Here is an 18,485-nt window from a genome sequence, read left to right on the forward strand (position 1 = left end):
AAAACAGGAATGGATTTACTTTTCTGACTGAAAGGGTCAGTGTCACTACTGCATGAGGCAACACCTGGACCCTACAGTATAGGTAGTCCAGCGGCTCCAGGATGGCACATCAATAGGTCCCAGAAGATTTACTTTGTCTTCCAGCACAGTCTTAAGAACATGGAGGAGATTCGTGGTAGAAGGTCATTAACCCATCAGCAGGACATCTACTCTCTTTTATGCAAGGAGGAAGAAGAGAAGCATTGCCAAAGCCTTACAAACATCCATTCTATTCATTTTATATAGCGCCAAATCACAACAGGTGCCTCAAGACACTTTATATTGTAAGGTTAAAAACTTACAATAATTGAGAGAAAAAAATCCCATTTAACAAGAAGCAAACCTCTAGTAGAACCAGGCTCAGTGAGGGGCAGCCATCTGCCACAACTGGTTTGGGTGATGGGAGAGAGACAAGACAAGCGGTGTGTTAGCAAATAGACAGTAAGCTAGCAAGCAAACAAGAAACATTCATGGGAAGCCGCCAGCAGCTTACTGTGAGCTGGTTCCACAGACAACGGGTCTAAAAGATGAAGAACCTGCCTCCTAGGAACCACAAATAAGCCAGCAGTCTGAGACCAAAGCACTCTGTTAGGTGATGAGCCCTATGCACATTAAAAGATGACGGGACCTGGAGGAACGCACTGCGGAGTGGTAGAAGCAGCGCAGAGCTAGCAGGGCCAATGAGAGAAAGTGACTGTGACTGGTGTAACGACTACTGTAAAGAACTCCCAACAAAGGCTGCCCTATGTGTTGTGCTCGTTCAATAGTAACCCATACATGTTATAGTGGTAGCCACCTGTCTAGCACAAGCCTTGCCGTCAGCGGAGGCATCAACTGGGATGGTGGCTGACCTCACCGCCATGCACCGGTAGCATGATACAGTGCACCAGTGCCAGCTGGAGAGACTACGATACCAGTCCAAGTGCCAGACAAAAACACTGGAAGGCCTGGTTGCTCGGGCGGGCTCCTCTCCGGCACCTATGCTGCTCCCTCCAGAAGTGACAGGGACACTCCACAGGATGGGGGAGGGAGATGATCCCGAACATTCTGCTAACATTCGCTACACCCGCCGGGACATCGGTGACCAGTACCAGATATTTGTTTCGTGTGTCTTTCATCACATGCATAACATCCCAGATCACATAGCGAGACCACCGGGCTCTCCGTGGATTGATGTCGGATCTAGAAGGCAGCACAGATGGAGGTGGGAGAGGAAGCAAACAGGCGTCGTGCTATGGCTAAGGAATGAACCACACAAGCCACCTCTTCTGAGCCTATATCTCTCCAATGCCAGATCCCTTGTGCATAAAATGGATGACCTGGAATTGCAAAAAGTGGGAAATCGCTAAGTTCATGACTGCTGTGCCTTAATCGTCACGGAAACCTGGTTTCAACCGGGAATACCCGAAAGCTTGTGCAACAATGGGGCAATTATAAACAGACACTGCTCCTTGAACCTCAAGTACATGTCTGTAAGATGCTGGCATTTTTTTCTTTTTTTACCAAGAGAACTAACTGTAGTGATTATCACAGCTGTGTACATTCTTCCTGATGCCAATGTAAACATCCATCCTGCTGAATACCATTAACGAACACCAGCGTCCCACCCTGCGGTGATTTTAATAAGGTCGACATGAAGACTGTATTCCCAAAATTCTATCAGCATGTCAAAAGTCCCACCAGGGGAGAGGACTAGGGGTGGGCGATATAAACGATATACGATAGAAACAATATAAATTTGGCCAACTATAGAGATTTTGACTATATCGCTCTATCGCGATAGTGCTTGTTGATGATGTCATCAAGCTGCGGCTATTTTGGTCAAAAGCATCGCAGCGGCTACAACCATTATCATCTGCAAATTATGGCGGGCGACAGTCATGGCAAAGAGATGAAGCACTTTTGAAATATGGGGAAAGCCAAAAACTGCGCTTCCTGCACTTCCGTAACATTGATTCATTAATGTTGAATTCTCTTGCAGCTGCTCTATTCCCATGTTGTTTCAGTATATTAATAACTAAGCTTGTATTGTGGATGAATAATCTCAGTTGTCCTCCTGACTGAAGTTTGGCCCGTGTAATAGCATCCTGTTATGCGATTGCATTTGTCCCTGACCACCAGAATCCCTCACGTTAACTTTTATCGAGTGGAAAAAAAGTTAGCGTTCATCCTTCAGCTTCACTGTGCTAATGTTATGCTAACATAGCTGTGTCGCTAGCAATCACGTAGCACAACATTATATACCAGGTAGTCCAACTTCAGTAACCCTGCAAATGCCACTGCTGTTTAGTTTTCTGTCTTCATTTATGTTGGAAGTGGTAGCAGAGCTGTACGTTTTAATTAGTTTCAAAAATCTCTCAGTCAGAACATGCTATATCATGTTTAGGTGTAAACTAGCGAGCTAACTTCCTGTTAACTTCTAACTCCGTTAAATTTAATAAATTCTGTTTTCATGGATGCATGGATGTAAAACTTAATTGTTACACCCGATAAAGCAGTAACGCTGATGATTTAATTAAAGATGAAAGAATTTAGACCGTTTTTAACTGTTAGTGTTCGTTTGACTTTGGGACCTGAAGGGGGACGGAGTTTAAGACCCAGATTACTCCGCGAAGCTCCTCACTACGGCAGCCGTAATGCTCTGACAATCCATCAAGCGGTGCAGCATACCAAAGTTGTACTAAAACATTTTTTTTCTGCATGCCAAAATCGGTTCGAGATCAGTAAGCACAACCAGAATTCATACATAAGGCTCTTGATTTTTGAGAAAATTAAAGGATTTTAAGTGTGCCTTATAGTGTGGAAAATACGTTATACAGAAGAAAAGAATATATCGTGATATATATCGTTACTGCACATGCTTCAAATTATACCGTGATATGAATTTTAGGCCATATCGCCCAGCCCTAGAGAGGACACTCTAGATCATAGGTGTCAAACTCTGGCCCGCGGGCCAAATTTGGCCCGCAGCCTAATTACATTTGGCCCGCGAAGCCATACCAAATTACTATTAGAGCTGGCCTACTGGTATCAGGGCTCGCAAAATCGCTAGCCCGACGTCCCGGGGCTAGCGATTTTTCCAGTCGGGCTACCAAAATCTATCTCTGCCCTGCCCGTCGGGCTATCATAGGAAGGAAAAATGTATGTCAATGCTTTTGCATTCTTTCGGAAATGTAGCTGGGTAATTATGTCATTGGCATCGGTGAGCCACTGTCAGTATGTGACATATTGAAATCGCGTTTGAATTTGCACTTGTTTTTTGCTTTCACTTTGCAATCGCTGAACTGTGTATAGAGAGCGACAGTACTGATTGGTGAGTGACGATAATTTGCGCACCAATTCCTCTGACATCGTCTTATCAATCGTTAGCTTACTATGCAAACATGACAAGTGAAATCTCCCGCAGCAAGCTTAAACATGTGAGAGGTTGATCGCACAGAGAATCGCTGAGCGTTATGTGAGTGCGTGTGTAAAAGCAGCAGGATATATATTTTAGTTCTGCTGAGCCAAATAAGACAGGTCAGGGTGAAGAAGGGACAGCCAAAGAAAAGCTTACCACAAAACGGAAAAGTTATGACAAATCAGACTATGAGGCAAAAAGAAAGCGCAGCTTTATGGTTTCATGGACAAAAGAATTTCTGTGGCTGCAATATGACGAGCTAAATAACCAGGGCTGCACAAGTGGTCCGCAGGTGCGCATTCGCTGTCAAAATACAAAACGCGCACAAGATAAGAAGTTGCAACGCGTGTTTGCGTACATAAGATTTTCTGGAGGAGGACAGACATTTGTTTAGAACTCTTAAAGATGTTGAAGAAGCAAACTCCTTTAAACAATTACTTTGGTGTTCCTCCACCTCCAAAGAAATGTCAGAAGGAGTCCGAACCATAAAAGAAGCACGTATTCTCGGAAAAGTGGTTGCAGGAGGTGAGCTGGCTTCAAACAAATGATGAACGCACAGATGTGGTGCGGAACGTGCCGTGAAAATCCCACTCTAGCGGACAAAAACAGCCTTTTATATGGACGCAAACGCGCGTTGCAACTTCTTATCTGGTGCGCGTCTTTTATTTTGACAGCGAATGCGCACATGCGGACCACTTATGTGCACCCGTGTAAATAACATAATGTTCTGCCGGGTGTGTTGTTGGTTTTCCCTCGATTTCTGAGTCGACAAGCGCCTTTGTTACTGGGACCAGTAATTTTAAGAAAGGCCCCCGTTAGAACCCATGAGAAATGCAAGAAATGCATTATTGCTCAGTCTGCAATATCTTTCCCAGAACAAACACCAATTGCAAATAACATACTAAAAATAAACCTGAAAAATCTGCTTAGAACAGCGTACTATGTTGCAAAGAGTGAACTACCACTGGCAAAATTTAGCAGTCTTTGCAAACTTCAAAAACCCGTGACTTCAGTGGAAAATTCAAATTCAGGATCTGACACAGACTGATTCATGTTCTACAGTTCTTACAAGTTCATAGAAATTTCTGTTTAATTAGAACCAAGTATTTGAGTTGATGATTGTAATTTTTATACAATGTTGTAATTTGTGTTTCAACAATTTTTTGATTAACATCAATCAAAAAAATTGTTCTCTTTTTTATTCGGGCTACTTAAATTTATTTTGGGCTACCAAAGACTGAAGAGTCCCAGCCCGAAGGGCTACCAGGGATTTTGAAATTTTGCGAGCCCTGGGTATTATACAGCTAATATATATATATATTGTTTAGTATTAAGCTTTGCTTGTTCCATATTCAGTTTTTTAAGCAAAACTTGTTTGAGTCCATAAGAAAAGATTAATTCTCATATCTGGAGGAAGATTTTTTTTCAATAAATATTAATGTTAGCCCGCGACTTTGTTCCAGATTTGAATTTTGGCCCACTGTGTATTTGAGTTTGACACCCCTGCTCTAGATCATGTTTACTCCAACATTAAGCACACTTATAGAGCCAAACCCCTCCCCCAGTCTGCCCACCTCTCCCTCCTGTTCTCACCAACCTACACCCCTTCAGGTGCAGTCCAGGCCTACCACAAAGACTATTACAACCTGTCCTGGCCTGCTTCACAAAGACAGACTAGAACATATTTGAACACCAGGACCTAGAAACATTCACAAAATCAGTACTGGACTATATCAAGCTCTGTATCGGAAATGTGACTGTGGACAAAAACATTCGGGTTTTCCCAAACCAAAAACCATGGATGACCAGCCATGTCCGCACACTACTCAAAGCCAGTACGCTGTCTTCAGGTCGGGCGACAGAGCTTTGTACAGGGCTGCTCAAGCTGATCTGAAAAGGGGAATTAAAAAAGCCAAGACAGACCATAAAAGAAGCATAGAGTCCCACCTGTCCAGCAACAACACATGGGAGGCGTGGCAGGGCATACACCACAGAGGCTGTGCTGTGAAAACAGAAAACCTGAGTAGCTGGCAGAAGATTAATTGCTTCTTCGCCCGCTTTAAAAAACACCACACTGCCTCAGCAGAGCAACAAAAATCATCAAGGACAGCTCCCACCCTGGTTTTGACCTGTTCAGCCTGCTTCCCTTAGGAAAGCGCTATAGGTGCATCAGCCCAAAGACTGACAGACTTAAGAACAGTTTCTTCCCAAAAGCCACAACCACTCTGAACTCACACGCGCACTGACAACACGGTTTCACCCCCCAATCCCAATGACCCCTATATACAGACTACACAACTACCATCACCACTGTGCAACACTTAAGTTGCATGCAATAGCCCACACTGTAAATATATAACACTATTTTTTTCCCAGTTATTTGTATATTTGTACATTTAATATTTTTGATCAATATTTTTGTTCATATATATATAGTGCTGCAGAACTGTGCACCTGTGCACCCCCCTTTCTTTCCCACCTGTCTGCACTGAGTAGGAGGATGCTCTGTAAGCTTATTGTACATGTGTATAGTGACAATAAAGACATTTTACTCTATTCTATTCTATTCTATTCTTCTACTCACACCCAGTTGTTGGTGCCAAAATGCCACCAAGAAATGATTTTCCAGACAGCTCAGTACAACCGGATGGCTGACCACACGGGATATGATAAAACTCCAGAATGAGTCATAGCCTGATTCTATTGGCCAGGTATCAGGGGGAATGTGCACCCCAGCATATCCTGCCTGACATTAATAGTATCTTTGTGCTTGTTACCATTAACGGAGGTTCCATATTTTTTTAATAAAACGAAAGTTGTAGATTGGCCTATAATTAAGACAGGTGGGTCAAGTGATGTTTTTTTAAGTAACGGTTTAATTACTGCAGTGTTAAAGGCCTGTGATATGTAGCCCATTAATAGAAATAGACCGATCATATTTAAGGACTGGCAGCACGGTGGCACAGTGGTTAGCACTGTTGCTGCACAGCAAGAAGGTCCTGAGTTCAATTCCACCATCAGTCTTTCTGTGTGGATTTTGCATGTTCTCCCCGTGTTTGCGTGGGTTCTCTCCGGGTACTAGGGCTTCCTCCCACCGTCCAAAGACATGCAGCTTGTGGGGATAGGTTAATTGGAAAATCCAAATTGCCATTAGGTGTGAATGTGCGAGTGAATGTGAGTGCGAATGGTTGTCTGTCCCTGTGTGTTGGCCCTGCGACAGACTGGCGACCTGTCCAGGGTGTACCCCGCCTCTCGCCCTATGACAGCTGGGATAGGCTCCAGCGCCCCCCGCGACCCTGAAAAGGATAAGCGGAAGCGAATGGATGGATGGATATTTAAGGACTGGTAGGACATCTTTTAGCAGTCTTGTATGAATGGAGGTCTAATAGACACACTGATTAATTGTAGGAAGTGATTATGAAAGTTACTCAGAGAGATCAATTGGACAAAAAGTCTAAAAAAATATCAAGAGTATCAACAACAGCTGTACAAAATGATACATCTGTAACACAGTTCTGAATATTTTTTACTCTAATGGTTAAAATTTTATTTGTGAAAAAATTTATGAACTCATTACTAGTTAAAGTTAACCTCCTAGGACCTGGACATCACATTTTGGGTTGGCTAGTCCACAATACTAAATTTTGCTCTACAAGGGCCTGATTTCCACGTGCGAGGCCATTATGCTGCCACTGTTCTATCGAAATTTTAAACGAATATCCTCATATGTGGATCTCATTTTTCTCAGAAACAAGAATCAGGTAAAAAAAAAAAAAAAAACTCAGGTAATCCTTGTTTTTGCATTCATCAGGTCCCAATCAGCCCAAATGGCAGAGAGAAATTAAAAATGCATGCCATGAAAGAGTTCAGGTCTTAGGAGGTTAAAGGAATGCTTGGCTTAACAGAGCTCTGACTGCACAGTGGGAAGAAGCCTAGGCGTTGTTCCAATTTTCTTCAAATTTAGTAATGAATAGTGAGCTCTTCGATCTAGACAGAGGTTTTTATAGAGCAACAAAACTATTCTAAATTAGTGAGACCCCATTTCCTCTTCAGATTACAGGATATCTGCTTTGCACGTTTGAGAATTATACCAGGGAGTCAAGTACTTCTGATTTGAGACTTTTTTCCCGAGGTGCCACATTGTCCATGGTTGTATGCAGTAAAGAGGTAACACTTTTAACAAGATAATCGACTTTTGTGGGAGTAGAGTTTAGGTAGCTGATCTGCACTGCTTTGACACATGGTACTGAAGTAGGTAACGGTGGAGGAATTATATTCTTAAATTTAGTTACAGACACTTTCAGAAAGATATCTACTATAATGAAATGTATTCCCAACTGCTGTATAATACATTATTGTAAAAGTAAATGTTATTAAGAAATGATTAGACAAAAGAAGGTTTTCAGGGAAAAGGAAAAACAAAATGACACTGAATAGGCCACTGGTGCAAATGTCTTTGAACAAACAAGCAGAAACAGACTTCATGAGGATGGCCTGAGGGCCTGATGTCCTCCAGTTGGCCAAGTGCTCATTGCCCGGCACTATGGAGCCGGACTGGCATTTGCCATAGAATAGCAAAATGGTTAGGTCCACCCTGTGCTTTTCACAGATGAGAACTGGTTCATTTTGAGCATCTGACACTTTCAGGTTGCATCTAAGAATGTCCAGGAGCTCCCCCAGGACACAGACTGTCATCTCATTAAGAGCATGCTCCGACGTTGTCTGGCATGCATGCAAGTACACAAGTATATGGGGGCAATAAACTAATGAGTACCATTTTGAGTTGCTGTAGTGAAATTTCGACAAAAGACTAGTGTGTGTGTGTGTGTGTGTGTGTGTGTGTGTGTGTGTTATACCATGTGCTGTAGAATTTTTTATACAACCCAAACACCGTAAGATGATATGAGAGATGGACATAACACAAAATAACAATGCTCAGTGGCTAGTGCAGCTAAGAGCAGGCCATAGCAACCTCCCTGAACAGGGTCCAGTAACCATCACAGTGGCAGACATCCAAAAAACAGGTCTCAAGTATGAAAAATTGGAAAGCACGATGCCCAGATATTATTCACAGCTACTGGCTAAAGAAGTTAACTGCACTCCATGGATGAGATGCAACCAGAATGGGCAGACAGTCCTGATCCCTAAGGATCCTCAGAAGGCACTGGTCTCATCCAACTATCAGCCAATAATGTACCTCACCACAACACACCCACATAGCAAAATTGGTATGGCCCAGATCTGGTTTGCCAGATGTGGCCCACACATGGGCCAGCACAAGGCCAGTTGCAGACACACCGGTGGTCCTGTGCTGGCCCAGAACAGTTTCAGCTCTGGCCCCAGATGTCAGCCTAATGTGTACCTTTTTAAAGCCATGTAATAACAACATGCGCAAAACTAACATGACAAAACTCTATTCAGACAGGGAATGGACTGATTCTTACATAGTGCTTTTCTAGTCTCCCGGATTACTCAAAGTGCTCCATACAACATGCCACATTAACACAATCTCTCTAAACTGAGTGCCTCCTAACTACATTTATACACATTCACACTCTTGACATGCAGACTGGCAAAGCCAGGGATTAAACCACTAACCTTCTAATCAGTAGGTGACCTGCTCTACCTGAGCTACAGTCACCCACTGGCAATGATGAGTAAACCCTCACTAGGTTTTGGATAAAGTGTACACTCACAAACCAGTCAAACCTGCATTTAAAACATTGGCTACCATAGCTGTATAGTATTGCAACATGGCATTTGGGTGTTCTAACTAAAATAGGAAAATAGGAACTAGGGCTGGGCCATATCATACCGTTCACGGTAATACCGGTATAATGTTGGACAACGATAAGAAAATGAAATATGGCGATAGAATATGGGTAAAACGCGCATGCGCAGTGCCTTTCTTTTCATACGCACATGGCGGCGACGGAGAATGAGAAGGGGGAAAGCGGATCATTGAATGAAACGGATGAACCAGAACTGGTTTGTAAAAATGCTGCAACTTCACTGGTGTGGAACTGGTTTGGCTTTCGTCCGTCAGATACACAACAAATAACTATTTTTGGTAGAGCATGCTAGCGGGCCGTCGTTATTACCGTGTTTTCTGGAAAATACGGCACACTTAAAATCAATCCTTTCATTTTTCTGAAAATCGACAGTGCCCCTTATAATCCCGTGTGCCTTATGTATGAACTCTGGTTGTGTTTACTGACCTCGAAACGATTTTATGTACACGGCGCTTGAAAATTTGTCAAATGTTTCAGTACGACTTTGCTAAACTACGAAGCTGCACCGCTTGATGGATTGTCGGAGCAATACAGCTATCGTAGGCGGAGCCTCGCGGAGTGATACGTACTGTGCTTCAACATAATATTACCGTACTGTGTGTGTATAACCTCTTTTTAAGTTTTGTGGATATTATACATGGTTATGCTGAGGATATGTCGGCCAATTTCCACTGGAAATACCTTTTTGGTTAAACTGTCAGCAAGGAATTTGCATTTGCACTGTTAAATTTTTATATAACTTTAATGCACTTAAAAAACAGCTGCTTGTTTAAGTGGAAATACATTGACGGGTTTTTTTTTCCACTAATAAAGTTGTGGAGTTGTAAAGTATTTTGTCTGGTGTCAATTATAGCGTCAGTTATATCGTTATCGCAAATTTTCAAATGTATATTGTGATAAATATTTTTGGTCTTATCGCCCTGCTCTAATAGGAACATAAATAATACCATCATTGCCAGACCTGGCCCACATCTGGTTGACATACACCCTGCCATGACACCAGTCAGTCAAAAGTACCACCTTGATGCCGAATCCAGGGAAGACCTGTTTTCTATGGGCCTGGACCACATAAACAAAATCACAATCGAGCTATATATGGCATGCCATCACATAGACAGTGCCATGTATGCCAAGCCTGGCCCATATCTGGATGACATAGGTCTTATCATGCCAGAAGTCAGCCAGCAGTGCCGTCTTGATACCAGATCCAGGCCAGACCTGCTTGCTATGTGGGCAGAAGCTCCTCTCAGGCATCATACTAGCTAAGATGAACAGACATAAGGCAGGACTCAGAAGGGAACTGGCAGAAACACCTAGAGGGGCAAAACATCAGCTACTGGTAAACAGAGCATTCACTGTAAGACCAGACTAACCAACCTATGCATCACCTGGATTGACTACAAGAAAGCCTATGACTCAATGCTCCCCACATGGATCCTGGAATATCAGAACTGTACATGATCAAAGGACCATAAGGAATTCAAGGAGGAGGAGCAAGAAGAGGAACATCATGAAAGGACAGGCCACTGCACGGTATGTACCACTAGCAAATAGAAGAAGTGACTGAGATCGAGTTGCAGGAAAACACTGGACTGTCACACAGCAAAACCACTCATGGCAGCACAGGAACAAGCGCTAAGCAGAAAAGCCATAGAGGCTGGATTCTACCGCACCAGGCAAGACCCCAGGTGCAGGCTGTGGAAAGATGCCCCTGAGACAATCCAGCACATAACTGCAGGTTTCAAGATGCTAGCAGGTAGCACATATATGGAACGTCATAACCAAGTGGCTAGCACAGTATATAGGAATATCTGTGCACCTAGTAGAGGTGGGAATCACCATACATCCCACGATACGATATTATCACAATACTTAACGCACGATACGATATTATTGCAATTTTTAAAAATATTTTGCGATATTCAGATTCTGTACATAAAGGTAAACTTTATCAATATTCATTTTATCTAATATCAAAGTCTCACACTTGTGGCCTTCATTAGGTGACCCTGATGAAGGCCACAAGCTGAAACGCGTTGGTCAAATATTAAAGTTGTTCATCTTCCCTCAAGTGTTGCTGGAGTTCCTGCTTTGTGAATTCTTTCATCCTCTCCATGCACCTTGGAAGCAGGTGAAGTTGTGCCAGAAAATTTTTGCTGCGAACTTTCAGATACAGACAGCGTTGGGAAGATTACTTTTAAAATGTATTCCATTACAGATTACAGAATACATGCCCCAAAATGTATTCTGTAACGTATTCCATTACGTTACTCAATGAGAGTAACGTATTCTGAATACTTTGGATTACTTAATATATTATCATGCTGTTTACAACTACATGAATGTACTATTGCTGTGATTTATTACTGTTACTGAAGGTCCGCGGCTCCGAACCGTAGTAAAGGGACCTCTGGCTAATACGGTGGGTTCTGTGTCGGGCTCATAGCCGAAAAATAGCTTTACTTTGTTGTCTGGGTTAACCTTGCTTGCCAGAGACAGAGAGGTGCGTTGACAGGCTGCTCCAACAGAACTTATTGTTTTTGGAGGAAAACACGAACACGGTGTACAGTCGAGTCTTAATAGCTTACTTACAACTGGGCTCGTCAGGCACTCTTCTTGGCTGCAGTGGTTATTATTATATTTACATGCTTCCAGCTCCCGTTTTTGCTCGATGACAGCTCGTACTTTTCCTTTTTCTCCCTCCCTCACTCACAGAAACATAACGTGTATGGCAGTCCATTCTCCCTGCAGCACAGACTACACTGCCCATGATGCTACATTCTTTAGAGCTATACCTGTAGCATTCTGCCTATTAGCTTAGCACAACAACAACAGGCGCTCTCTCACCCAGAAAACACGCAGAGAGAGAGCGTCACCCTGTAACCATGGCAACCGTAACGCTGCCGCCTGGAACAACAGAACGTAGCTGTCAAACAAAACCCAAACAGTCCTGACCCGCCACAATATGAAACAGGGAAGTACCGCCGTGTAATCCATTTATTTCAACAAAGTAACTGTATTCTAAATACCACCTTTTTAAACGGTAACTGTAACGGAATACAGTTACTCATATTTTGTATTTTAAATACGTAACGGCGGTACATGTATTCCGTTACTCCCCAACACTGGATACAGACAGACAAACTGGTGATGGCAAACAACAGACACAGTAAAGGTGGACAAGCAGAGTAACGAAGCGTAATGATACATGTAGCTTTACCAAGTGATAGCAACATCGGGAAGAAGGAACATGAGAAGCTTGAGAAATACCAACAATGTGGAAAGTTAAGCAACAGTGGTCCCTGGCATCCGAGATCTCTGTCCAGAAGAGTGCAGTCCTACGAACAGCAAAGATACTACATAGCAACACACAGCTTGAGAGTCCTATGTGTGTAAATATACACACATACACATGTACAATAATCCATTTTATATATGGGAACCTTAAAGACTATGAGGAACATTGTTATGCTTTGTTTAACCTCTGATAAGATTTTAAGAGTCACTGATGGTCTGTCTATTCTAACTTTCTGCACCGTACCAGGTTTGAGCAAGTAGTGCATTTATTGTGTATCTGGCATATTAGCAGCTCACGCAGCCATATACTTAGGTGGTAAATGGTAAATGGACTGGTTCTTATATAGTGCTTTTCTACTATATCTGAGCACTGAAAGCACTTTATCATACATTCACACACATTCGTACTCCAATGGATGCTTCGCAGAGAAACTCGGGTTTCATATCTTGCCCAACGATATTTGGCCTGCAGACTGGAGCAGCCAGGGATCAAACCACTAACCTTTGGTTCAACATACAATTTTATATGTGATTTGATGTGCACAAATAATAATACAAACCTAAGTGCTAATTGCTGTCAAAATATTCACTTTACATCTTCAAGGAATTTGAGATCATTTTCAGTAACCAAAGGCAGCTCACAGTCACGTGAGCTATTAAAATGTTAATATTAAAGTGATTCCCTACTATCGAGTGCTAAAGTGCTAACTCAAAATGATTCTTTCTATAATATTATAAACTTTACTTTTTTTTTAAATTTACTATGTAAAAGGCCCAGTGATGAATTGTGTCATTATTTGGTGCTATGTAAAGACATTTTATTTTTCCTTAGCTTAACAGAACTGAGCTGTGTTGAGCAAACTGGAATGTTGGTGGCAAATGCAGGAATGGCTTTGCAGAAAATAAACAATAACTTGCATATTGAGATATTGCATTTACTATCTGGGACACATAATAACTTTTTGTACCTTGGGAGGAAGTGGTGTCCATCAATGTTGCAACAGACTTTGAGATAAAGTAAATATTTGAGGTGTCACTGTAGGAAAAGTACATGTTACAAATGCTAACCTCCTGAAGAGTCCTAGAAAGCCACAGTAGTGAAGACAGGCACATGACTGACAGGAGCACCCTGGACCCGAAGAAGCTACATTCAGTTCATCCTTATAATTTTTTGTTTGTTTTGAATCTGTGCTTTACCGTCTGTGGCATATGTCTTTGAAGGTTTTAAGAAACCTGCACTTGAAGCTAAAGTTAACTCCTGTGTGACTGCCCAACTTTAAATTCGAGAGCCCCACCCCATCCACCTCGCCCTTTCATAGTTATTACAGTCATATTAAAATATAATATGAGAGGGTAATTTAAAAAAAATAAAATAAAAATAAATAAAAACTTGCTGCAAAGTGAACAACCTTTTCTATGTCACGGAATCTAGGAGATAACATGGCGTAGCATGTCTTTAAATCGCGAATACAATACAATCATTCTCCTGCTTTCAAAAAAGCAAAAGACTGGATAAACAGCTGGTAGAAACCCGGGTCACCTCTGGATCTTAAACGTACCTCTAAAGTACGGATCTCCCGCCGGGTGAAGTCGTTGGATGCGGCGCATCTTGTCCTAAGAGACAGGAGGCTGCTAATCGAGATGTCCACCAGATTCTGGATGAGTCGGCACTGGTGCAGAGCTTCCTGAGCTCCTGTTGGTTTCGACGTGCTGCTGAGGGCCGACCTGTCTCCTCTGTCCACAGCTCCGTCCATTCCACCACATTGGCGCGACTTATGTCATAAACAGCGACCTGAAGACGTTTCGCACACTGCCGTCAGCGCTTCCTCCAAACACTGCATGCTTTGACAAGTTTCCGTGTTTGTACTTCAGCTGCTACTAGTGTTCAGTGTCTTTCACCAAGATATGTAAGAATAAAACAAATGCAGCAGCAAAACCTCCTCGTTTAACTTGTGTCTGTGTACTAGGAATAATTAATATAAAGTAGCCGAAGCTGCAATATGTGTATGTATGTTTTGAGGGTCGGTTCTTCAACAGGTTATGTTTCCCAAATAACATGAAAACTTTCCCTGTTTTATTGTTGATTTGAACAAAAACACACCTAAAAACCAGCTTGTCTCTGTAACCAGCTTGTTCTTAAGGATAAAATTAAAACGAGAAAAAGTGGAGCAAACCGGAAACTGAGACCTTTCGCATTCAAAGTAAAAGTTTCAAACTTTTAACGTATTGCAACCTGACACGTGAAAAAATAAGAGGAGCTACCCCCCCCCCCCCCCCCCCAAAAAAAAAAAAAGTACAACTAGCTTAAATATTAAATATCGTTCAAATGTTTTCGTCACTTTTGAAAAGCATGAATGAGTGCGACCATCGGAGTGTTGTCAATGTTGTGATTTGGGTGGAATGGCCATAGACTGCAAATTAAAGTACCCACCATAAGCTCACACAAGCGATGTGTCGTGTCGGTCAGGAACAAACAGCTCTAGAGCCGGCACTTTGAAGTGAACGATAGAATCCGGTTCCTGCCTAGGAATCGGATACGCTTTTTCCCCCTCCCCGCCCCCTGATTTTTACCCCGTTCAAGTCGTACGTGATTGGTCAACTACGTGACGTCTGAGTGTCCGCTGCAAACAGGTATTGGTCCACTGAGCAGGAAGGGGGCAGGGGTTACAGACCCAGCACATGCACGCACACAGAAGCATAAGGGAGGTACGAGTTTAAGAGAGTGAGGGTGAGAGAGAAAGAGAGCAGCCACTGCACAGACAACAAGCAGGAAACGCAGTAAAAAATTATTCTTCTCAAAGAGAATTTTTTCCAGACAGGGATATATTAAATATTTTAATCTCTTTTGTTGCGTGATTCTCTAAGTTGTTTCACTGTGAATAGTTAGTTTATAAATATATATGAGGTAGAGCTATGTTTTGTATGTTTTTTTTGTAGCACTCTGTTCCATGTTGAGTATAATAAGCCATATAAATATTAAACATTTGCTATTATGTATGTTTTGTATATTACTAATTCAAATGAATTTATTACACATAAGTTTGTTTTTGGTAATGCATTTATTTAAGAATTCTCCTATCTAAAACACTAGATGGCTATATTTACAAAACAGACTAAATTTTCTATTCAGTATGAGTTACAATGGTGCTTATTTATGTGTGCATGGAAATATTCTTACACAAAATTACAATCCGATTCATGAAACAGCCACATAAGTTTTTCGGGTTTTTTTTACCACAAAATAACAAAATAGGTCTTTCTTATATTAGTAAGGCTGAAATATTCTGAACCAAAAGGCTTGTGCAATCTGGCTACATTGTGCATATTATCTGCATACTGACATGCCATTTCTCTGTATTATAAAATAAATTTATCTTCAGGTGAATCTGAGAAAGAAGTCAATATCTTTTTATTGTCACTATACTCATGTACAATGAGATTAAAAGCAACTCCTAGTAGGGCTGGGCCATGTCATACCGTTCACGGTAAAACCGGTATAATGTCGGGCAACGATAAGAAAATGAAATATTGCGATAGAATATGGGTGAAACGCGCATGCGCAGTGCCTTTCTTTTCATACGCACATGGCGGAAAAAGCATGGCGGCGACGGAGAATGAGGAGGGTGAAAGCGGCGCGTTGAATGAAACGGATGAACCAGAACTGGTTTGTAAAAATGTTGCAACTTCAGTGGTGTGGAACTGGTTTAGCTTTCGTCCCTCAGATACACAACAAAACACTATTTTTGGTAGAGCATGCTAGCGGGCCGTCGTTATTACCGTGTTTTTTGGAAAATACGGCACACTTAAAATCAATCCTTTGATTTTTCTTAAAATTGACAGAGCCCCTTATAATCCCGTGTGCCTTATGTATGAACTCTGGTTGTGTTTACTGACCTCGAAACGATTTTATGTACACGGCGCTCGAAAATCTGCACCGCACCGCTTGATGGATTGTCGGAGCATTACGGCTATCGTAGGCAGGAGCCTCGCGGAGTGATACGTACTGTGCTCCAACATAATATTACCGTATTGTGTGTGTATAACCTCTTTTTGAGTTTTGTGGATATTATACATGGTTATGCTGAGGATATGTCGGCCAGTTTCCACCGGAAATGCCTTTTGGTTAAACTGTCAGCAAGGAATTTGCATTTGCACTGTTACATTTTTATATAACTTTAATGCACATAAAAAACAGCTGCTTGTTTAAGTGGAAATAGTTTATGTTTGGTTTTTTTAGCACTAATAAAGTTGTGGAGTTGTAAAGTATTTTGTCTAGTGTCAATTAGATTGTCAGTTATATCGTTATCGCAAATTTTCAAATGTATATCGTGATAAATATTTTTGGTCATATCGCCCTGCTCTAACTCCTGCAGAGGGGAAGGAGGTAATGTGCACAGTTCTGCGGTGCTGTATACATTTTCAAGAAGAAATAAGGATTTTACATACATCGTGGGTTATTGCATGTATTTAATATTGCATAGTAATGATGATCAAATGCAGTGGGTAGCAGATATTTGGACAGAGAGAGTAATGGTATTGCACAGTACACATATTATACAGTACTTTAACAAGATTTCAACAGATTAAATATTGCATAGTCTGTCTATAGAGGGAAGTCCTTGGGTTGGCGGATTAGACCAGCGGTCCCCAACCTTTTTTGCTCTACGGACCAGTTTATGTCCGACAATATTTTCACGGACCAGCCTTTAAGGTGTTGCGGATAAATACAATAAAATAAAACCAGTACCGGTACCAAAAAACAGAAAATTTATTCATAACACATGGGAAAAGACCCAGGGAAACCGAGTTAACGATAAAAACGGTTAAAAAAAAATAACGCTGAAAAACGATAAAAATCATAAATTTCACACCCGAGCCTCAAACGACTCGTCAGCACCCGGGAGTTGAGGACCACTGGGTTAGACTGTGTAGTCAGTGCATGTATGAGCTCAGGGTGGTTATGGCTTTGGAAAAAGCTGTTCTTGAGTTTGTTAGGTTTTGTACTGATGCACTTGTAGCACGTCCTCGAGGACAGCAGGTTGAACAGGTCAAAACCAGGGTGGGAGCTGTTCTTGATGATGTTTGTTGCTCTGCTGAGACAGCAGGGCGGGGGGTGGGGTATAAATGTCCCACAGTATGGTACGGCAGCTGAAGCCTCTCCCTGTCTGCCATGATGCACCTGCCGTACCATACTGTGATACTGTATGTCAGCAGGTTCTTGATGGACGAGCAGTAGAAGGTCAGTAGCAGGTTGTGCTTCCTGAGGACCCTCATGAAGTTCTTGACCAATGCTGTGGTGTTGTTTGTCCATCTCAGCAGAGATGAGGACGCAGAGAAACAGAAGATGTGGACTCTCTCCGCACACTCGCCATTGATGTACAAGGCGGCTAAGTGGGTGCTGTGCCTCCTGAATATACAAGGATCTCTTTGATTTTCTTGGTGTTCAGTGCCAGGTGGCTTTCTGAACACCAGGCTGCCACCTGCAGGACTTTCTCTTTGTAGGCTTCCTCGTCTCTCTTTGAGATGAGTCCAGTAACTTTAGTGAGAAAAATATAACTGCCAGCTTTGCTCGTGCACGTAACTCCCACACCTGTCTCCACCTAGTGGGTGTGTTTACTTAGGTTTCAATATTTTATCTCTTTTATCAAGTGTCTATTTCGGTTTTTAGTGTGCTTTTTTCAAACAGGAATTATTTTTATTTTTATTGACGGAGGATCCAATTATTAAATGTTGCTGTATCCTACTACAGAGAAGCCTTAAAGGAAGACTTACCGGTACTTGTTTTTTTTAGACAATGATCTAAAAAGTAAATTTTGTTCTTTAGAAGCAGCCTTGTTGGATTTGTTTTTTAACTTGGTAAACGGAGAATAAAGCCTTTTCATGTATAATTGTGGAGTGGAAGACCTATTTGGTTTTTGCATGTTAGAAGTTGCTTTGTTGGATTTGTTTTACCTTGG

At 41.9% G+C, this 18,485-nt stretch overlaps 1 protein-coding gene across 3 annotated transcripts in view; it reads right to left on the reverse strand.

Annotated features, from left to right (window-relative positions):
- Positions 1–15,008, reverse strand: part of ksr1b (kinase suppressor of ras 1b) — a 62,757-nt gene extending 47,749 nt beyond the window's left edge. For 2 of the 3 annotated variants that reach the window (XM_087841638.1, XM_035911375.2), the window contains exons 1-2: positions 14,960–15,008; positions 14,088–14,320 (exon numbers count right to left, since the gene is read on the reverse strand). In XM_087841638.1, coding sequence (XP_087697764.1) covers positions 14,088–14,282 — 195 coding nt within the window. In that variant the 5' untranslated portion in view covers positions 14,283–14,320; positions 14,960–15,008. Of the gene's footprint in view, positions 1–14,087; positions 14,412–14,959 lie in introns of those variants that run through there. The other variant, XM_087841641.1, reaches the window with a different exon arrangement.
- Positions 15,009–18,485: the final 3,477 nt, after the last annotated feature.

The sequence above is a fragment of the Neolamprologus brichardi genome, chromosome 1 (assembly GCF_056152115.1).
Source record: "Neolamprologus brichardi isolate AB-2024 chromosome 1, ASM5615211v1, whole genome shotgun sequence".
NCBI lineage: Eukaryota > Metazoa > Chordata > Actinopteri > Cichliformes > Cichlidae > Neolamprologus > Neolamprologus brichardi.